Genomic DNA, 19,413 nt, shown 5'->3' with positions numbered 1-19,413 from the left:
CAGCCAATGCAATTCAAAAGAAAGGGGGCCTATCCCCAACTATAATCACGAGAAAGGGTGTCGTAACGGCATGAAAGGGTCATTGCGATCCAAAATTTCTGTTTAATGTTCAAGCCACAGCAGTCGTGTTAGCCCCAGATGGTGAGTCGCGAGCAGGTCGACTCCGGTCCACAGGCTCTTTGGGTAATAGTTCGATCTGGCGGACCAAGAAGCTCTTCTCGTCCGTAAATTGATCGTCGTCAGTTCTGTCTTCTAAGAACTTAGGCAGGAATCGCAACAATCGATCGCGATTATTGATCAAAATTCTTTGCACCGCCACCGATTTAGTTGGGTTTGCCACGAAGACCTAGACATCATTAGATGGAGTGTTTATATAAATCCGAGGGCTAACATACCTTGAAAACGTGGAACCCTTCATATTGTACCATCTTGCGATCATCGCGCAGCAATTTCATGCAGAGTTTCAGGTTTTCACCACTCTCCACATATGCCATCATCACGTTATAGTTTGCACGGTCCAATAGGATCTCACCCAAAAGCTTGATGCTCTGTCGTTTGGTCACATATGAGTCCGAGTGGACAAGGATGTTGTTGAATCGGCCGAAGAAAAGATCAAAGTTGGTGGCCAAGTATGCAGTGACGAGGCTCTTATGACGGGTCAAAATCTCCTGTAGAATGTAGGATTAGCCAGTATCAAGCCGTGAATCATCGTTCAAACCATACCCGGAAAGTTGTGAATGCATCCGCGCTCACTTCAAAATTGCTCTTGTCTATCCAGTCAAAGAATCTCCAAAACACACCATCCCCTCTTTGAGGAAGGTTCGGCTTCAATTCCGACAACCGCACAGCAGCCTCGCCCTCACTCGACTGGTCATAAAGCACAACAGCGGTGATGACATCGAACTTTAACGCCTCTCGGAGGATGACACCACATGGCATGGCACTCTGGGGTTGCATGTACCCCCGACATAACTCAATAATGATTTCTGGTCGATGGTGGACCAGGTACGAGATAACTGGGGGGTCTTTGTCGTCTGCATATGAAACAGGTCGGAAGCGAAGGATATGCGAGAATATGGTTTGAGTGTCTTTTCTGGCTTCAAACGGAAGTAAATGGATGCTTCGAGATAGATCATAGAGCAAGTCTTCTTGTAGAGTTGCTTGGACGAGAGCGTGGACTTGTTCGGGTGATGTATTTACCTCTAAAAAGTCATGTATTAGCGGTTGACTCCTAGTTGATGCTTCCGCAAGACGAACCCTGTGTTCCTTGCACCATCAGCTTCATTTGGCCGAGCTGCTTGGCCAGCTCGTCTTCAGTCTAGTCCATTGATTAGTCAACCCATCTTGTAAACTAGCACCTTGCTGTTTCGAAACCAACCTTGAGGGCATTTTGCGAATCATGGATTCTTGTTAATATCTCCTTCGTTGATCGAACGATCTCGGCGGGTTGCCGCGAGCGACCGCGATTGAAGAAGAAAGCCATAGGGAGATGAGGCTATAAGTGTGAATCGGGAACAAGTTTAAGGAGCCGTAGAGGATATCAAGGCAACATGGGGAAAGCGCGACAATTCAAGGGAGAAGGTCAAGGACATCAAATGTGATGTATTCCGTTGCCAATAAACAAACTCGGAGCGGGGCAACGGGGGTGTGGCCTGAGGCACTCTCTGATAACGTTTTTTTTTATCAAAATGCTATCTGCCCCTCCCCCTCCACTCTTCAATTTCGTGCAATTGATCAGTTATGTCTGCTTCTGCTGTGAACCTGCCTGCTCACGAGGATATCCCTGACTCCGTCTCGGATTCTTCCGATATCAGCAACGAGGAGGGTTGGGAAGATGTTGAGCCCGATGAGGAGTCGAACCCTGTTGTTGGGCTCTTCTCCGAACAAGTTTTCCCTGATGCGCGCTCAATGCTAAAGGAGTGTAAGGAGAAGTATAACTTTGACTTGCTGAAGATCCAGAAAGACCTTGGTATGTGCAGATTTCTCGCTGCATAATCATGTTTATGAATGGAGCCCAAGCTAACTTTTTTTTGTAGGCTTGGACTTCCTCGACAATATCAAATTGGTCAACTATGTTCGCTCCGAGGTGAAGAAGGGAAACAACACCCCCGACTTTTCTTCCAAGTCCAAGTTCGAAGACGATGCGTACCTGAAGCCCGTTTTGGAGGACGATGCCCTTTTGTACAGCCTGGATGACCTCGCTGAGGAGGGTGAAGAATCTGCCCCTGGAACCGAGGCCGAGCGCCAGGTTCTTGAGCTCCAGGAGAACCTTGAGCGCCTCCAGACCCAATTCTCTGAATACCGTCTTGCTGTGCAACAGTCCATGGATGATCAATTGTCCAAGGAGGACCAGAAGCTTGCCGAATCTACACCGAAGCCCTCATCCCACGCTATTGATAGACACCAGGAGGCCGAAGATGGTTACTTTGTCTCGTACGCCTACAACGGTATGAAATCTGTTTTATTAAGTATGACTCGGTTGCTAATTTCTTGCCAAAGCGATCCACGAATCCATGCTAAAGGACAGTATCCGCACCGACTCCTACCGTGATTTCGTTTACGAAAACAAGCACGTTTTCAAGGACAAGGTTGTTCTTGACGTCGGCTGTGGAACTGGTATCCTTTCCATGTTCTGCGCCAAGGCTGGCGCAAAGAAGGTTATTGCTGTGGACAACTCGAACATCATTGATCGGGCCAAGGAAATTGTTCACGACAATGGCCTCGGAGATGTAATTACTTGCATCCGTGGTAAGATCGAAGAAGTTGCTCTGCCCGTGGAGAAGGTCGACATCATCATCTCTGAGTGGATGGGTTACGGTCTCCTCTTCGAGGCCATGTTCGATTCCGTTATCTACGCCAGAGACCGCTACCTTGTTCCCGGAGGTCTCATGGCTCCATCGCACGCCACCCTGCGCGTTGCTCCCTATGCTGACCCCGACTTCATCGCCTCGCACATCTCATTCTGGCACAACGTCTACGGCTTCAAGATGGACAGCATGCTTCACAAGATCTATGACGAAGCTCTTGTTCGCAGTAACCAGCCTGAGACTATTGTTGGAGAGGCCCAGACTTTCTACACCCTGCCTCTGCACACCATCACCGTTGAGGAATTATCCTTCTTGAAGGAATTCCAGGTTACTCTGAACCAGGACATTGATTCATTGGACGGATGGGCTATCTGGTTCGACATTTTCTTCATGCCCTCCTGCGAGTCTGTTCTTCCCGAGGATGCCATTCCTACGGAAATGCAAAAGAAGGGTATTGTTTCCTTCACCACTGGTCCCCACGGAACCGAGACCCACTGGCAGCAGACTATTTGTCTCATTGACCAGGCCAAGCACAAGGCTCAACCCCTCAAGAAGGGCCAGACCATCTCCGGCAAGGTTGGCTATGAGAAGACAGAGAAGGGCGCTCGTGGTGTTGACATCAGCGTCCAGTGGGACTCCGACGCCGAGAAGGGCGTCCAGCTCTGGAGCCTCCTGTAAAATGGAGCAAGTTGTGACGATTTCTACGCCAAAAAGAAAATACATGGGACCATTTGCATTATGATATAGTGATAGCAAAGATTATTTGCATTTAGAACTTCACAAAAGGGTATCATAATAACGTTTTTTGAGTCATGTGTAGTAGAGTAATTACCCTAGGAATGGTTTCTTGATACAGACTTCCTCGAATGCCTGGAAGCCTCGCGGACATCGTCATGTCTATCACGATGGCTGCGATGCGAAGAACGGCGATGAGAGCGAAGGGGTGAGCGGTCTCGACTCTGATCTCGACCTCGACTTCGACTTGAATCTCGATGACGGCGCTGAGGCCGATGAAAGCTTCTTTCTTCTTTCTCGGACGTCTTTTGAAGCGCATCAAGTTTGAATCCTTCAAGGCTGTCCACTGATGTTGATCGTTTCCGCCGATGTCTAGACTGGTGTGTCTCATCGACCTTGAGCGACTCAATCTCCTTCCGTTTGTTGTCATTCCATCGTTTGCGTTCCTGCTCTGTAGCTTTCAGTTGCTTAACACCACGCTTCATGGCAGCAAGTGGATCATTCACATCCATACGAGCTCGCTCCCTCTCCTTGCGCCTCGGATCCTCATTGCCCCATACATTTTTCTCGGACATAGCTCCAGGGGCTGTTGCATCCTGACCAGCTGATGAATACCACGGCTTTTGACCAATGGTCTCTTTGAAACCTGCTGCGTTGGAGAAGCGCATGGTATACTGATCTTCATAGCCTCGTTTCTTCCGTGCATTTTCGGCCTCAGCCTCTGGATTCTTCTCTGATTTGGCACTTGCAGTTGGGAACAGATTGATATGGCCCGCGGCATCTAAAATCGGTGCTTGTGTGGTCTTGTCCGACTTTCGAGAAGCAAGTACAAGCTCGTCCCGCTTGGCAATAGCATGCGCCGCATCCTCTCGGGCATATCGGATGTCTCGGTCCGTATCGTCCTCCCCGGCTACGCGCCTCCTCTTGCGGAAGGGCCCGGCATCGTCACCGGCTTTCCTGCCTGCTCGGGTCGCTGGATCGGATGACGGACGGGATGGTGGTGGCGGAGGTGTAGGAGGGCGTTCGCCTCGTAGTATTTTGATCCTGCGCTCGGCATCGACCTCTTGCATGAGGCGTTCATCCTCCTCTTCGCGGGCTTTCGCCTGTGCCTCGTCGCGCTGGACACGGGCGACATTGTCTGGGTTGTAGACGTTCCATGATTTTTTGCCTAACAAGTGGCTGAACAAAGGAATGTAAGTCAGTAGAATCTCTTAGATAGCAAGAAATCGCACTTACAGAGGCATGTTTGGCTGGGCAACGTGGACCCTGACATGCACGATAGAGGAAAGTCTTATCGATAATGACGTTCCCACGGGCCGACGCTGTTCCCGGAGTGGCCAAAGTGCCCTGACAGCTTTACAGCTCCTGACTTCTCTCGCCTTTCTTCATATTTGTGTCTCTTGTGAATCTCTACATATTCAAGGGAAACATAATATCCACACAACCAAATTTCAGTCTGCTGCGCCTCAAGGCTGACTGGTTTACATCGCTGCCTACTCGTTCCCGTCAGAGTGGCGGTACAATAGCTTCAGCTGTCCTCCTCTCATCCTCGTCAATTAGCAACTCTCAACAGACTCACCATGTTCAATCGCGGCAACATTCCAAACCCATTCGGTGGCTCCAAAGGGGAGTCCGGACAGCCGTCCCCACAGGGTTACTCGAGCCCCAACCAAGCACCCCCACGGTATGATAACAATCGCAATTCTCTGACCAGGGCAGGATTTGAAGCCCCTATCCACGACAACGATGTACCGATGACTGATGCGTTTGTTGATCAAAGGGGATACGGCGGCCCACCACCACTTGGGGGAAGACCTCCGCAGCAGATGCCATCTAGAATGCCAGCCGGACAGCGAGGTCCAGGCCCGACTTGGACTTTGCAGCCAAGCAAGAGTCCGAACGATAACTACACTTTTGGTAACCTGTGAGTGGTATTTTTACTGGTATATATGTTCCGGTGCTAATAGCCACAGTGTCGCCGTTTCGCCACAAGATATCCCACCTTCAAGAGACGGCGCCGATGTCCTCCTCCTCATCAATGATCTCTATGTCTTCTCCGCTCGCCCTCTCGATGGTTTCCCTCCCGGTCTTATGAGCATGTCTGACCCCCAGCGAACATGGGCGAACATTGGATTGAGAGATGCGATCAAGGTGCAGCTGTATGATCCGTTCAGCCAAGGTGGGCAGGCCTATCTGGGCTCAGCAGATATTGAAGTCAGCTTCGCATCTACCAAGAAGCGTGTTGAGGCTCCTTATGATCAAGATGATTTGGCAAAGGCCGTGATTAAGGTAGGTCAGCCCTATCTATACTATGAACAACTACTAATAAGTTCCAGAACTTTGAAAATCAACTATTCTCGCCCGGTCAGAGAATCTTGATGGATCATAAGAGCATTCCCCTTCTTCTGCAGGTCAAAACCGTTCAGCGGGTCGATTTGACATCGGAGAAGGTTGATCTCAGCTCTGGCGAGGTCGAAACTAACCCAGTAGCTAGAGGTATCCTCACACGTCACACTCAGCTCAACTTTTTCAAGGATGCGCAAACCGGTATCAACGTGAAGGCATCTAACCGCCGTCCAGCGGCCAACTCCATCATTCAACCCGGCTTCAAGTTTGAGGATATGGGTATTGGTGGTCTGGACTCCGAGTTCAGCACAATCTTCCGTCGTGCTTTCGCTTCTCGTATCTTCCCTCCTGGTCTGGTTGAGAAATTGGGCATCCAGCATGTCAAGGGTCTCTTGCTTTATGGGCCTCCTGGAACAGGTAAAACTCTGATTGCCCGACAAATCGGAAAGATGCTCAATGCCAGAGAGCCCAAGATTATCAACGGTCCAGAGGTTTTAAACAAGTATGTTGGTCAGTCAGAAGAGAACATTCGAAAGATGTTCGCCGATGCCGAGAAGGAGTACAGAGAAAAGGGCGACGAGAGCGGTCTCCACATTATCATCTTCGATGAGTTGGACGCCGTCTGCAAGCAGCGTGGTAGTGGAGGTGGTGGCGGCACTGGTGTTGGTGACAGTGTGGTTAACCAGCTTTTGTCCAAATTGGATGGTGTTGACCAGCTGAACAACATCTTGTTGATCGGTATGACCAACCGAATGGACATGATTGATGAAGCCCTGCTGCGTCCCGGTCGTCTGGAGGTGCACATGGAGATCTCGCTCCCAGACGAGCATGGTCGAAGCCAGATTCTCAACATCCACACCGAAAAGATGCGGAACAACAATGTTATGGATGTCGACGTTGATCTGATTGAGCTTGCCCATTTGACCAAGAACTTCTCTGGTGCTGAAATCGCCGGTCTGGTCAAGTCAGCTTCGTCCTTTGCATTCTCGCGTCATGTCAAGGTCGGTACAATGGCCAGTATCAACGACGATGTGGTGAACATGAAGGTCAATCGTGCCGACTTCCTCCAATCACTCGACGAAGTCAAGCCCGCCTTTGGTGTCTCCGAGGAAGAGCTGTCAAGCCGCATCCAGTACGGCATCATGCATTACTCCGAAACCATCAACGAAATCCTACGGGAAGGCGAGCTGTTCGTGAAGCAAGTCGGCCAGGCCGAGTCAACACCCCTCTTCTCCGTTCTGCTTCACGGTCCCACCAGCAGCGGCAAAACTGCCCTGGCGGCACGTATTGCCATCAATTCCGGCTTCCCTTTCATCAAGCTCATCAGCCCGGAGGATATGGTCGGCTTCAGCGAGCCCGCCAAGATCTCGCACATCAGCCGGATCTTCGACAGCGCCTATAAGAGTCAAACAAGTATTGTTGTCATTGACAATATCGAGCGAATCATTGATTGGGTGCCAATTGGTCCTCGCTTCAGTAACACCGTGCTGCAGGCCCTTATGGTCTTCCTCAGGAAGCAGCCCACCCACGGTCGTCGCCTGTTGGTTCTGGCTACTACTACTGAGCGTGCTTTGATGAAGCAGCTGGATATCTATAACTCCTTCAACTCGGATATCATGGTCCCTAACGTCGGCTCCTTCGGTGAGCTGAAATATATTATGGAGCAATCTGGTGCATTTGATGCTCAGGAGATCGCAAGTGCTCTTGAGAGCATTGGTGGTCTTGCTGATGACGGACGCGTCAACGTCGGTATCAAGAAGGTCCTTTTGGGTATTGAGACCGCTAAGCAGGATTCTGATAAGGTTGGTCGATTTGTTCGTGTTATCAACCGAGCCATTGAGGAGGAACAGAGCTTCCAGTAAAGGGTTTCTATAGATGAATCCTTGTCAAATAGCCTTCATTCTGGCTACAATTGATTTTCAATTAAATTAAATGTTTACCAGAAGTTATCTTTGCAACGAATAGCACTTCTTTCCGATAGAGGAGTGCAGTTGTGTCTATCCTCGGCATAATTTCCAACACCAATTGGCATGTTCTGTCACCATTTTTATAGAACCAAAGAGCATACGATAAATGAGCATCCCAATTTTGTAAACAGCACGGTTGGGCCTTCATCCAACAGCCACTCTTGTCGTCTTTCCTAGTGTCATTGCGGCTCCTTCCTAGAACACTTACGAATAAAACCTGATAGATATAATACGGGGCCCTTTAGTGAGAAAGAAAGACAAGGCCCCTGTCCTTAATTTCAACAGATCAACAATTGATGTTCCTAAACGGGAAAGGAGGGCTAACCGACTACAAGCACCTGAAACATCTCAGCCTTTGGCCTTAGGCTTCCAGTACAGCTAGATAACATACCATACAAGGGCCTTCCCTCTCTACAAGGGGGGTAAGAAACATACCCCAATGCCTATTACAACAGATCTACAGGCATCGACTACTAGCTCATACGACGAAATTATGTAAAACATGTACCATTCAGAGAAATCCTCTGCCTCAAAGCCCAGAAATCCGTCTGCCCACCCACAATATAGAGACGTGCCTAGAAAAAAAGCGTCACAGACGCGCCAAACCCAACTAGGAATACGACAAAGAAAATAAATAACACCATATATCCCAGTCGGAGCCCAAGAGACCCCGAATCATCCCATCATATCAGTCATCAAAGCCGGCCCGACCCGGTTCAATACCCGTCATAGCTATACTTTTTCAAAGACCGGCGGTACTCATCCGGATGAGCCTTCTCAGCCTTGGTTTTGAGCGCACTGTCCAACAGCCGCATTCGTCAGCCTCGTCTTCTAGAAGAACGTCTCAATCGGCGCTAATGCCGCTCAGCCCGCTTTGCCTGCATTGCCTAACGGCTCCTGATCGACGTGCACGTGCCAAGCTCTATTTTCCGGCGGAGCGGAAGCCCCCTATCGCGGAGCGGAGCGGAATTTGCACGTCAATCGGTTCGCAAGGGGGTGGCATTTAGGATGAGGGGGTTCTTGTTTGCTCACCTTACGCGCTTTTGTGTCCATTCTAGATCGCGCTTGGTTTCTCGGGCTGTTTTCAGGCCTTCGGAGAAATTGGCTCGTGCGCCTTTCAGACGTCGTTGAGCTAGGGCTTGGAGTTCTAGCAGTTCTTGTTGCTTTGCGTTTAGCTGGCCCGAGCTGGCACGTTAAATCGTCGTTAGCGTCATACTCGCTGGTTGCTTCCTGTGAATTTTTGGATCTTTTGATCCTGTGATTCTCGCGAGAAGTCTTTCGAAAACGACGACTCGTTATCTTGCAGTTTTGCGCTGGGGCAACTCACGTTTGTGCCTGTCTTGCCAGGCCCTTGTCCAATGGTGTTGGATCAAATGCATTCTGCATGCGGTCACTCAGGACATCGACGACATCGACGCCAGAGTACGATGCAGAGGTGGATTCATAGTCGCCAGCGGAGCTGAAAGTGAGTCCGCCGGACGAACGACTGCCAGCAGTAGTGCTTGCATCAGAAAGACTCGGCGGGGAGCCAGGCACTCTGGAAATGGGGTAAAGACCCGCTGGTGCCGGTGCCTTCGAAGGCGCATGGATAGGGTAGGCGGCGGGTTGATAGTAGTGACGAGAAGTGGCCATGATGACAGACTGCTACGACGGCAAGTATACCTTTTAAAAGAGGTAGTGAGCTTGTTGGAAGAGTATGAACCTATATGAGGTAAGGCAGAGGACTATCAAAGGTGTGAAGAGAGATTGGAAGACTGCAAAAGGGCCCAGGTGGGAGTGATGAGAAAGGAAAAGGAAGAGAAGTCAGAGGCCCCCGGGTCACAGGAGGGACTTTATAACCTTCAACGGAGAGTCTTCCCTCCGGCGGACCCTCCTCATCCTGACAGAGGCGAGGGTGACGGCAAGGATGTGAAGGCCTCGAAGGAGCCATTGGACCACTCGGGGGCACATTGGTCTCCCTCAGTCCGGGTCCTCCAATCCTCGAGCTCCGCCTGCACCTCAGTCTCCGTATCTGCCCGCCGATTTGCCTCTTGGACCGCCCTAACCCCGCTCAGAGTGGGAAAAAAAAAGACTCAATTTGTCTGGTCTAGCACACCAGCCTTCCTCCACTAGGGTTTCCGCCGTTCCGTGGCGTCTTGGTCCAAAACCGGTCTCGATCTACGCCCCCCAATCATGTCTAACTTTCTGCGGCCAAAGCGCTTGTTGAGAGTATTCAGGAATTGGCCAGGAGGGCCGTGGAGGGGTGGGTTCGAGGATGGTAGCAAAGGTGGAGTTGGGCCAGGTGAGATATAAATATGGACTTTGCCCTCCATCCTTTTTCTATCCTTCTTTTCCGCTTTCCGCACCCCAATTACTTTTTTGTTCTTATTCCACTGAACTTATTTTGCCTCGGAAATTCGGTGGCTGGGGAGAGGGTCGATCAAGGTTGATTCGCTTGCCGAGATAAGCTTGTGAACTACACAAGAACCAGTATGGCATCGATGCGTTTCTCAAAGGATCTGACTCTTCGAATCTGACATGGCTTTTAGTTGAGAGAATGGGCTGAGCGGTTCATATCGCCGGGATTCGTTTGAAAAAAGCCAAAAGAGGAAAAAAAAAAAAAAGAGAAATGTTTGACGGCCTTACATCATGAGATCGGAGCCCAAGAGCCCAAAAACGAGGCCGAAAGAGGGTCACACGGGAAGATCAAGAATGTTGGAATGTTGGACATCACTGCATGAACCGAACACCGCGGAGGAACGGGCATTGATTCGAAGGGAGCCATGTTCCCAGTGGCCCCATGCGAGGTTCGAGCAAGATTGATCCCGGACTTCGTGCGACCAAAGTCTGATGCAAAGGGAACGAATGAGAGAAAGGACCTCGCTGATCCTTGCTACGTCGTTTGCTTCAATGCGGCTAATATTTGCAGCAAAGACGGCAGTCAAAAGTCCTCTCTGCCGTCCACCAATGGCCATCGATCTCTACGTCCAGCAGCAGAGCATTGCAGCATCAACAAGCGCAGCAGACGCCCATCAACGTGGAGCACGCCTCTCTCCACTCTATGCAGATGGGCGATGACTTGCTTGACCCCATCTCCAGAAAAAGGGGAGGGCCCCTGCAGGCCACAACTGCAACCCAGCAAATGTTGTGCCGCATACCCATCATTGGATGAAGATGCTGACCAAAAAAGGGAACAAAGGCATATCCTTCAAAGGGCCCGGGTGTTTGATCGGGAACCCTGATACTGATATCTGCCTAAGAGAAGCCTTGCAGCCTGACCACGATATGCCCCGTTCATCCTACCTGTGACACCATCTCCCAATCTATGGCCCTTAGCTTCAGACCGGCAGGGATGCTATTTGTCTTTGCTACGTTGGCTGGGCATTCCTATTCGGCCACATCAGACATGACGCGCACAACCTTGAGAATTGGACATCCCTTCCCTTGTCAGGGCCCAATGTCCGGTCCTGATCCGCCCCTCCCTCAGGCCCAGAGCCATTGCGAACCTTTGATCTACAATTCCGAAAATGACTACAAGTACGGAGAGCGTACATGATGTTCGAATCGTGTGCGATCTATACACTAGGGCCAGAGCCAGACTCTGGGTCGAGTGGAGAGGTGGATACTATTCCCTATTCCCACAGTTTCAGTCTTGAGCAGCCACTTACCCATTGATTTCAGCCTCACACAATACACACATTCGACTTGCAAAAGGCCATGATTTTTTTTCCAACGCACAAGTGGGGTTGAGGCGGGGACTGACTGCTTCACCGCCACATGCAGCGCCATGACTGGCCATGGCCAACTCACTCGCTTTCCCCTTCCGAGCTACTCGTTTATTGGCCTTGGTACTCTTTACATGACCATTGCTTGCGGGTTGAACCTCGGTTCTGTCACTAGATCTCTACATATATCAGGGGCAAAGATACATACTTCACTCTCATATACGGCTCGACTTTTTTTTCCTTGCCGGAACAGAGATTTGGTGGCTTCAGAGCGAGGCTGATTCGTCTCTTGGAACGCCCATTCCGATTGGTTTCGGGTTATCTGGTCGCCCATGAGTAGACTTCAAGTACCGATGATTCATAGTTTACGCCTTGCATGTCTCTGACGCCTAACGGTGGTTTCCCTTGTAATTACAAGCCCCTTTGGTCTAAAGTTTACTGCTTGACCTTAGCCTACCATGGCCGGTGCCACTGTGGATTGATCCTGGCACCTGTCAGATCTAGGGCGGATCAACCGGTTCTCATACTTGAGATCCAGGCGGCTTGGAAATGTCAAGACTATACAGTATATTGTTGATGTGTATATTGAAATTCTCTCTCTACAATATGGAAACGATGCTAACATTCCATGAATAAGATGGACTCTTTCCTGTGCCATCCAAATTCCGAATCAGCAGACCCAACACCAGGCGGATGGAAAGAGATGGAGAGATAGATATGAAAAAAAAAAAGGGTTGAATTATTAACAAATACAGATCCAGAAAATATATAAATGTCGTGCGCTCATAGTCTGGTATCACAAGAGAGAGAGAGAGAAAAAAAGGGAGAGAAAAAGCGCAATGAAAAAAAACCCCCCCCAATTCTGCTACTGTTTGTTCTCGAAAAACAATTGACGCCATGATGCACAGGACCGGAAGGCAAACAGAGGGACACCACATCTCAAATGAGGAAGTCCAAAAAAGGTTGAGGTAGAGAAAGTGCCCTCAGGTCCTGTGAAAATGCTGGGGAATAGTGTCCGAGGCTCAATAGCAAATGCAGATCCGTATGTAGCATGCAACGTCCAAAAAAGCAATCCAACCGACACAGCAAGGTTCTAGTGGCTCCTCTGTACAAGTGATCGATTCCAAGAATCCCAAAAAGTCGCTCCATGGCCCATCGTAAGAAAGCGGAATGAAAGAGCCAGCGGAGAGCAAGAAGGCTAAAAAAACAAGAATAATAATAAAACAAAATATGCGAGGTGAGCAGCAAAGGTTGAAGACGCAGATAACCTGAGGGGGGTGGGTGGTAAGGTCATCTGAGAAGATGGTATTAACGGCGAGCCGCAGCTGCGGCTTTCTGATGCTCTGGACCGAGGCGGTCCCTTAGAAGCATCAGAGGTCGACCGGGTTCGAGAAGTCCCATCATCATCTTGCCCAATTCGTTGTGTTTGATCGGCTTGGTGACGTAGTCATTGAAGCCTGCACGGGCAGCGTCTTCAATTTGATCTGTCATGGCGTTGGCCGAAAGGGCCATGATTGGAATCTGTGGATAATGATTCTTTTGTTCCCAGTCACGAATATCTTTACAGGTCTCGTAACCGTTCTTGATAGGCATTTGGATATCACACTGCAATCATGTTAGCTGCGTGGGTAGGAGGGAGGAAATAGCGAGCGGACACTCACAATGATGAGAGAATAGTATCCGGGTTCTTTGGAGAGCACCATGTTGGTACACTCCTCTCCGTTGGATGCCGTTTCTGACATGAGTTTGATCTTATCCAAGTATTTCAGCATAACCTGTGCATCCGTTAGTATTGGTTCCCACGTGTTCGTTTAAGTCAGGCAGAAACTTACATCGCGGTTGGTTTCGTCGTCTTCCACAAGCAAGACTCGATAACCTTTGTTGCCCAAAACTTCTTTGACCATCTTGGATACGGTCTTGAAGTTGTTGTTGATTTCGCGTGCCATGTCTTGGTTACGATCCTTGCTCAGCTCACGCTTGCTCTCGGGGTCGAAAATGGTTGAGAACGCAGAGGGTTTGACAGGCTTTGGCACAATGAAGACCTGCTTCCCTGTTGAGGCCAGCTCTTTGACTCGCGTGCTGATTTGGCGTTTCTGGTATAGATCTGAGATAATTACCACAACCGGTGCGGGGTTCATCTGTGAAGTAGAGACAATGTGAATGACTTCGAGAATATCATCAGTTGGAAGATTCAAGACCAAATGCGTGCAAGGCTGCTGATCGGAAGCATGATGTATCATATCTTTCCACTCATCAACATCAGGCAATGATTTGATGTTAAAATGAATTTCGCCAGGTACAACTTGTTCGATGTGCTGCTTTATGGCCTTGCGAGAATTCTCAAGCGAGCATAAAATCACGATAGAGAATGGACCGTTGGATGGGACTGCGACAGGCCCCACTGCTTCATTTGGAGATGCGGATGCTTGAGACGAAGGCGATGTTATACGGGCTGGCGGATTTGATAAGTTTGCACCAGGCTTCGTAACGGCAGGTTCAATTTCTCGACTTGAGACAGTATCCGGCATGTTCGACAGGGCCTTGTTGGTCTGATCCAAAGGAGGCGGCAGAGGATCGGAGCCAATATCAGGGGTCGGCAAAGCAGAAGAAGCTATTGAGGGTGGATAGAGATTCTTCAAGCTGAGCCCAGAAGGCGAGTCAGAGCTTTGAGGATGCAAAGGCGGCGCTTGTTGATAAGAGGTCGTTCTGGAATTTGCTGGCCTTCTGGAACCGCTCGAACCATGGCGAAGCAATTTAGGTTGTTCCGAGGGCGACGGTGGCGGAGGAGCATCGACCTTCACATTAAAAGAGAACTTTGCTCCCTGGCCCTCTTTGCTGCTAGGAGTGAGCTTGCCGCCATGCATTTCAACAAGCTGCTTTGACAGGAATAGCCCAAGGCCACTGCCTGCATGCTGCTGAGAGCCATTTTCTCCAAGCTGACTGAAACGTTGCATAAGTCGTTCTGCATCCTGAGGGCTGAATCCTTTTCCGGTATCTACAACCTCGAAATTCATGAATGCCTGGGTGTCCTTGTCATCCGCAATTACATCGCGATGCATGTTACAGGAAATGTGAATTTCACCTTGCGCAGTGAACTTGACCGCGTTTCCGAGAAGATTGATGAGGATTTGGCGAATTCGGAATCGATCTCCGATCACCATAGACGGCACGTCTGCGCCTATGAGATAATTGATCTCGAGGCCCTTATCAATCGCCCGGGAGGCGATGGTGTCAATCACATCCTCGATCATTGACCTGACGTGGAACCAAGATTTGACCATTGACATTTTTCCAGCTTCAACACGCGAAACGTCGAGGATGTTATCGACCAACTCGCGAAGATTGGTGGAGCTGTTTTGGATGGTGTCAAGCATTCGTCTCTGGTCACTGTCAAGCTGTGTATCAAGAATGAAAGGAATGGTGCCCAAAATTCCATTAAGTGGTGTTCGAATCTCATGAGACATGTTACTGAAGAACTTCGTCTTTGACTCCATTTGGTTGTTCAGCTGTTGCATGGCCTTGTTGAGTTCTCTCTCAAGGTTCTTGCGGTCGTTGATATCGGTGCATGTTCCGTACCAAGAGGCTTCCTCGCTTCCGAAACTACTAGTTTTGACACGTACTAGGCGAACCAAATGCCATCTGAAATCACCACCTCGGGAGCGTAGACGAATCTCAGTAGAGTAGAACACTCGACCATTCTCGTCTTTTTGCAAAGAAGCCACTCCGCGTCTCACCAATTCATCAAGAGCTGATCCGACTCCGATGATGGATGATGATGGGTCAACGTCGTCTGAGTCTGCATGGCGGGCCGCTTTGTTGAGAGATAATCCTCCACACTTTTCAAGGTCATCGGGATGCACGTGTTTCGCGAATCCAAGATCATGTGCTTCCTCGAGGGTTTGACCCGTGTACAAATTCCACTGCTCATTTACGAAGATCAACCCACGATTTTCTGTTGCCTCGAAAACGACTTGTGGGATTGAATTGGAGAATGCTCGATACTTTGCGTCGATAGCAAACTTCTCTCTTTCCTGAGTTGCTTCAAGTTCAGCAATATGTTGCTCATGGATGTCAAGGAATGAGCCGATCCAATATAGCAATTCTCCTGTTGCTGATGAGATCAGTGGGTTTGCCCGGAAAATGAACCAACGGTACGCTGATTCGTCATTGTATCTTCTGACCCGAACCCTTTCAGTGAACTGCGCACCCGTCCGTAAAGCATTGGCCCATTCGCTATCGACATGCTCGCGTTCGCTGCTGTGGATATTTTGCCACGGGTCACGCAATGTGTGCTCCTGTGGCTGGCTTCGTCTGTATGCATCAAACTTGCTATTAGTCCATATTACCTCACCGCTCTGAGGCTTGGCCAGGAACAAATGCAATGGTATTGAGTTCAGCATTAAATGGGCGATTGTGTCGGGCACTGGGCGTGAGATCTCTCGCTGTAACTGAGCATACAGCGAATTTGTAGATGCTTGACGTGATGACTGTTGAGTTGGAGAAAGAGTAGGAAAGTGGGGTCTGGATTCCTGCAACGGAGATCCGACTATCACACTCGGGTCTTGTAGATTCGTATCATCGCAAGTGGTCACTTTGCCAACCATTTTCCCGGGAGAAGCTGGCGTCGAAGATATAATGTTGGTTTTTGACTTAGGAAGCCGAGGTCTGGTTTGTGGAACATTCTCTCGGATGCTTTTCTGCGGTGGAACATTGAAGTACCCATCAGCACCTTCTCCGCTAGAACGTGATGTCAATCTTGGAGAATGAGTTGTGGATCCATATCCATGTCCTAATTCAAATCCTGGTGTCCCAAATCCAGATACAGCGGGACTGAATTTCGCAGATGAACGGTCGCTGGGGCTGGTGATGCTAGTACGTGCAGACATGTGGTGGTTTTCACCAACAGAGTAATTGACATGACCACTCAACCCCGCAACAAGTTCCAGCTCGCTGCTTGCATCTGAGAATGTTCCCCCGAGACCTAGAAGGTTACCATAGCGTGGAGTCTCCACTTTTGATGACAACTGCTTTTCAAGCTGGCTGACTCGTTGAGCCAAGCAGAAAGAGTTTGTCAAATGGGGCATCAAAAACGCGAGTGATTGCCTAAGATTTGGCGGATAGGGCACGATCGTAGACAGTATTGATACAATGGCAACAGGAAATCGCAATGTCGACGAGGAGTTCTGGTTGAAGTGACCGCCGTGTAGAAGAGGAATGTGAATAATGGTTCTGGATTCATCAATTCCAATGGCTTCCAGAGGGAGATTATTGGAATAATCATGCGAAGGGGGGTTCTTGGCGAAAGCGCCTTCATCAACGGAATGGTTTGTAAAGAAAGGGTTCTGGTCCGCGTGCGTGCGAGGTGCAGGCGACGGAGCAGGAGACTGAGACCACGGAGATTGAGGGATTTGCTCGTATTCGTCGTAATGCCTCAGCCTAATGGGACCTAAGCTCGAAGGCAATGGGACCGGATTTGTGTCATGATTCAAGCTCGGTTCGGGGCCATCGACAATGGGCGTGATTTGAACGGTTTCGCTCGGGCTTTTAGCAGGTTCGTGCCAAGGATACGAGAAACCTGCAGAGTCTTCTGAATATTGGCGAGTCAAAACTGCAGGGCGGGTCCGCCCAAATAATCTGGGCACGCCTGTGCGCTTGATGAGAGGATCTGATTCCACTTCTAATGCTCGGGGTATCGGGAACACAGCCTGTCGTAAGCCACCGAGGAGGGAGTTGATGGTAGCGTCTGCAAGCTCTTCTTGTTGGCCAGCAATTTGGACGTGCTTTTTTGCAGACTTGGTGTTTGTCTTGGAAGGTTGGGATTGATCTAGGTTGGCGGCTTTCTCCTTGTTCTTGTCGAAACCTGCGAAAGAATGGCGCGATGCTAGGGACGGCCGCGTGATCGAAACTTTCCTTTGTAGTCCCTCCTCAGGTTTCTTCGGGGCGGCTTGTTGGTTCTTGCGTGGTGTGGCGGTTGTTTCCGCGTGTTCGGAGGACAGTGGCTTTTCGCGCATTTGGGGGTCATCTAAGGAGGTATCGATGCCGCCATTGAAGACTGCTTTTTGACCCCATGGTACGTTCTCTAGATCAGTGACATCTCCAGGAACGGCAAGCGATGCACGATCGGCGCCGTAATGAGTTTGTAGAATATCGATCAGATTGGACCACCATGACTCGAGTCCTGATTGGGAGTTCATCTGTAGTGTCAGATCATATAGATTGGGGCTGGCAAAATTGGGGTCATCGACAACACTTTTATGTTGATCGGGTAGAAAATCGGGCCTGGGGTCTGCTTGATTCGTTGAAGGGTCATTCTTAGACTGAAATTCCGCCGTGGACGGGGACTTCTCAGATGGAAGTTTCAATTTGAATTGTCCCACGCGCCCTGCCGGCTCAAGCCCCATCTTGGCAGCTCGTTGCTGCATTCGTGGAAAGGGGTATGACGGTGTCGGTTGTGGGTGCTCAGGAGATGGCATTTCAGTATCGACGCCTTTGATTGTTCCGGCCGAGTCTGTCGAGCCTGTGGATGGGTGCACGATGGTGACTGGAACCTCCACGGAGGTGTTGGACAATCTTCTCTTTCTTGGGGTATCGTTCGAGAGGGTGGGACCGGGTTGAGTCTGAGACGAAACTGGAGGCTGAGTTTGCTGCATTTGCTGATATACGAGCAGCTCTTCCATCTGCCTTCGTAACTCCTTCAGAGTGTGTGAGCTCCGTCCTTGCTCTTCTTGTCGCTCACGTTCCGATCGCGGGTCTTCAGTGATCGGCGTCAGACCAATATTATGTTCCGAGGAGTCGCCACGCGATAAACGAGGTACTTGGACCGATCCCTTTTCCAGGGCGTCCACCCTATCTGCAAGTTCATCTGCCAACTTCTGGGACTGGTGACTATGTGAGGGGCGGTAGCCGGGCGATCGGAGAGGCTGCATATGTGTTTGAGATACGGTTGACGATAGGGTCTCGGTGGGCGAAGGAAATGAAGGACTCCTCCTACTATGGACGTCCCCCATTCTCACCGGCAGGAAAAACTTGTGGGAAGGCTGGGGCACAGGGAGGGTGAGGTTATGTCATGACCATCGGTAAAGGTTGGAAAAGCGCCAAGGAAGAAGGTGAGAGCCGGATGGATTTAGAATTCAAAAATCGAGAATCCTAAAGATAAGCAAAGAGGAAATGTGTTGAACTGTTAGAAACAGGCCCCATTGCTTGAGTGGATGAAGGGAAGGAAAAGTGGACTAGCAGTGATGCACCGGCTCTGGGGGGGGGGGTTATGACGTAGAGCCTCCTTGCGAAATAAAAACTTTGTCTTGTCGAATTCCGAAGGGTTTTTGGTTATTTAGTGAACTATAGAGTGTTTGGTGCAGTGATTTGTTCCATTCCATCCTTAAACGTCCATGATCTATCTTCGAGCATATATATGGTGGAATCCCCTTCATCGTGCCCTAAAGTACCTGGATTCATTCCTTGGATCCTCGATACCCGGTACCGGTGCCACGAACTCCTCCTATCCTTCTATTTTTACGAACGTACTCTGGTGATTATGCTGGCCTGAATTTTGATTGAATAGGCGAACCTTGCAGTATGGTTGGTCCAAGCATCCTCCATAAGCCACATGATCTCTTATTGGTATTGTCCTAATATATCGATATAGATGCGCCAGAGCGAAACGAGGAGGCCCTTTCCTACGGTCTAGACCAGGGGAAAAAGGCCATTGACCCCCTTGATCAGCCTCTAACTCACTCGGAATGGAGATTCTAGAAAGCCCAAAATGTATTGTGACGCTGTGCAGAGACCAACCCCCTTGGGAACGAGGTGATCGACCAGCCGACGTCAATGGGGCTCTTGTGGCGCTAAGTTGGC

The 19,413-nt window shown here is 49.8% G+C and overlaps 6 protein-coding genes across 6 annotated transcripts; 2 read left to right on the top strand and 4 right to left on the bottom strand.

The window, feature by feature from the left end:
• Window positions 1–109: 109 nt before the first annotated feature.
• On the bottom strand, window positions 110–1,483 carry N7508_008774 (Mo25 family protein; the record flags this gene model as incomplete). The annotated part of the gene is made up of 5 exons (XM_058466837.1): window positions 110–346; window positions 396–668; window positions 724–1,202; window positions 1,258–1,318; window positions 1,379–1,483. 5 exons carry the CDS (start codon window positions 1,481–1,483, stop codon window positions 110–112), a joined length of 1,155 nt encoding a protein of 384 aa, XP_058314683.1.
• A 257-nt stretch (window positions 1,484–1,740) lies between these two features.
• N7508_008773 (protein arginine methyltransferase RmtB) lies at window positions 1,741–3,485 on the top strand (the record flags this gene model as incomplete). Its single annotated transcript, XM_058466836.1, has 3 exons — window positions 1,741–1,969; window positions 2,037–2,447; window positions 2,500–3,485. 3 exons carry the CDS (start codon window positions 1,741–1,743, stop codon window positions 3,483–3,485), a joined length of 1,626 nt encoding a protein of 541 aa, XP_058314682.1.
• Window positions 3,486–3,640: 155 nt separating this feature from the next.
• Window positions 3,641–4,786, bottom strand: N7508_008772 (uncharacterized protein; the record flags this gene model as incomplete). Its single annotated transcript, XM_058466835.1, has 2 exons — window positions 3,641–4,721; window positions 4,779–4,786. The coding sequence occupies 2 exons, from the start codon at window positions 4,784–4,786 to the stop codon at window positions 3,641–3,643; spliced, it is 1,089 nt and encodes a 362-aa protein (XP_058314681.1).
• Window positions 4,787–5,122: 336 nt separating this feature from the next.
• On the top strand, window positions 5,123–7,750 carry N7508_008771 (AAA family ATPase SEC18; the record flags this gene model as incomplete). Its single annotated transcript, XM_058466834.1, has 3 exons — window positions 5,123–5,466; window positions 5,516–5,831; window positions 5,879–7,750. 3 exons carry the CDS (start codon window positions 5,123–5,125, stop codon window positions 7,748–7,750), a joined length of 2,532 nt encoding a protein of 843 aa, XP_058314680.1.
• Window positions 7,751–8,571: 821 nt separating this feature from the next.
• Window positions 8,572–9,487, bottom strand: N7508_008770 (KxDL motif-containing protein; the record flags this gene model as incomplete). The annotated part of the gene is made up of 3 exons (XM_058466833.1): window positions 8,572–8,653; window positions 8,888–9,040; window positions 9,183–9,487. The coding sequence occupies 3 exons, from the start codon at window positions 9,485–9,487 to the stop codon at window positions 8,572–8,574; spliced, it is 540 nt and encodes a 179-aa protein (XP_058314679.1).
• A 3,380-nt stretch (window positions 9,488–12,867) lies between these two features.
• On the bottom strand, window positions 12,868–18,566 carry pkhB (putative sensor histidine kinase/response regulator; the record flags this gene model as incomplete). The annotated part of the gene is made up of 3 exons (XM_058466832.1): window positions 12,868–13,164; window positions 13,221–13,334; window positions 13,392–18,566. The coding sequence occupies 3 exons, from the start codon at window positions 18,564–18,566 to the stop codon at window positions 12,868–12,870; spliced, it is 5,586 nt and encodes a 1,861-aa protein (XP_058314678.1).
• Window positions 18,567–19,413: the final 847 nt, after the last annotated feature.

Source organism: Penicillium antarcticum (assembly GCF_028974205.1).
Source record: "Penicillium antarcticum strain IBT 31339 chromosome Unknown utg000009l_segment0_segment0, whole genome shotgun sequence".
In the NCBI taxonomy this organism is placed as follows: Eukaryota; Fungi; Ascomycota; class Eurotiomycetes; order Eurotiales; family Aspergillaceae; genus Penicillium; species Penicillium antarcticum.
Note: the sequence above shows the minus strand (reverse complement) of the source record. Positions and strands in the feature narration are given on the sequence as shown.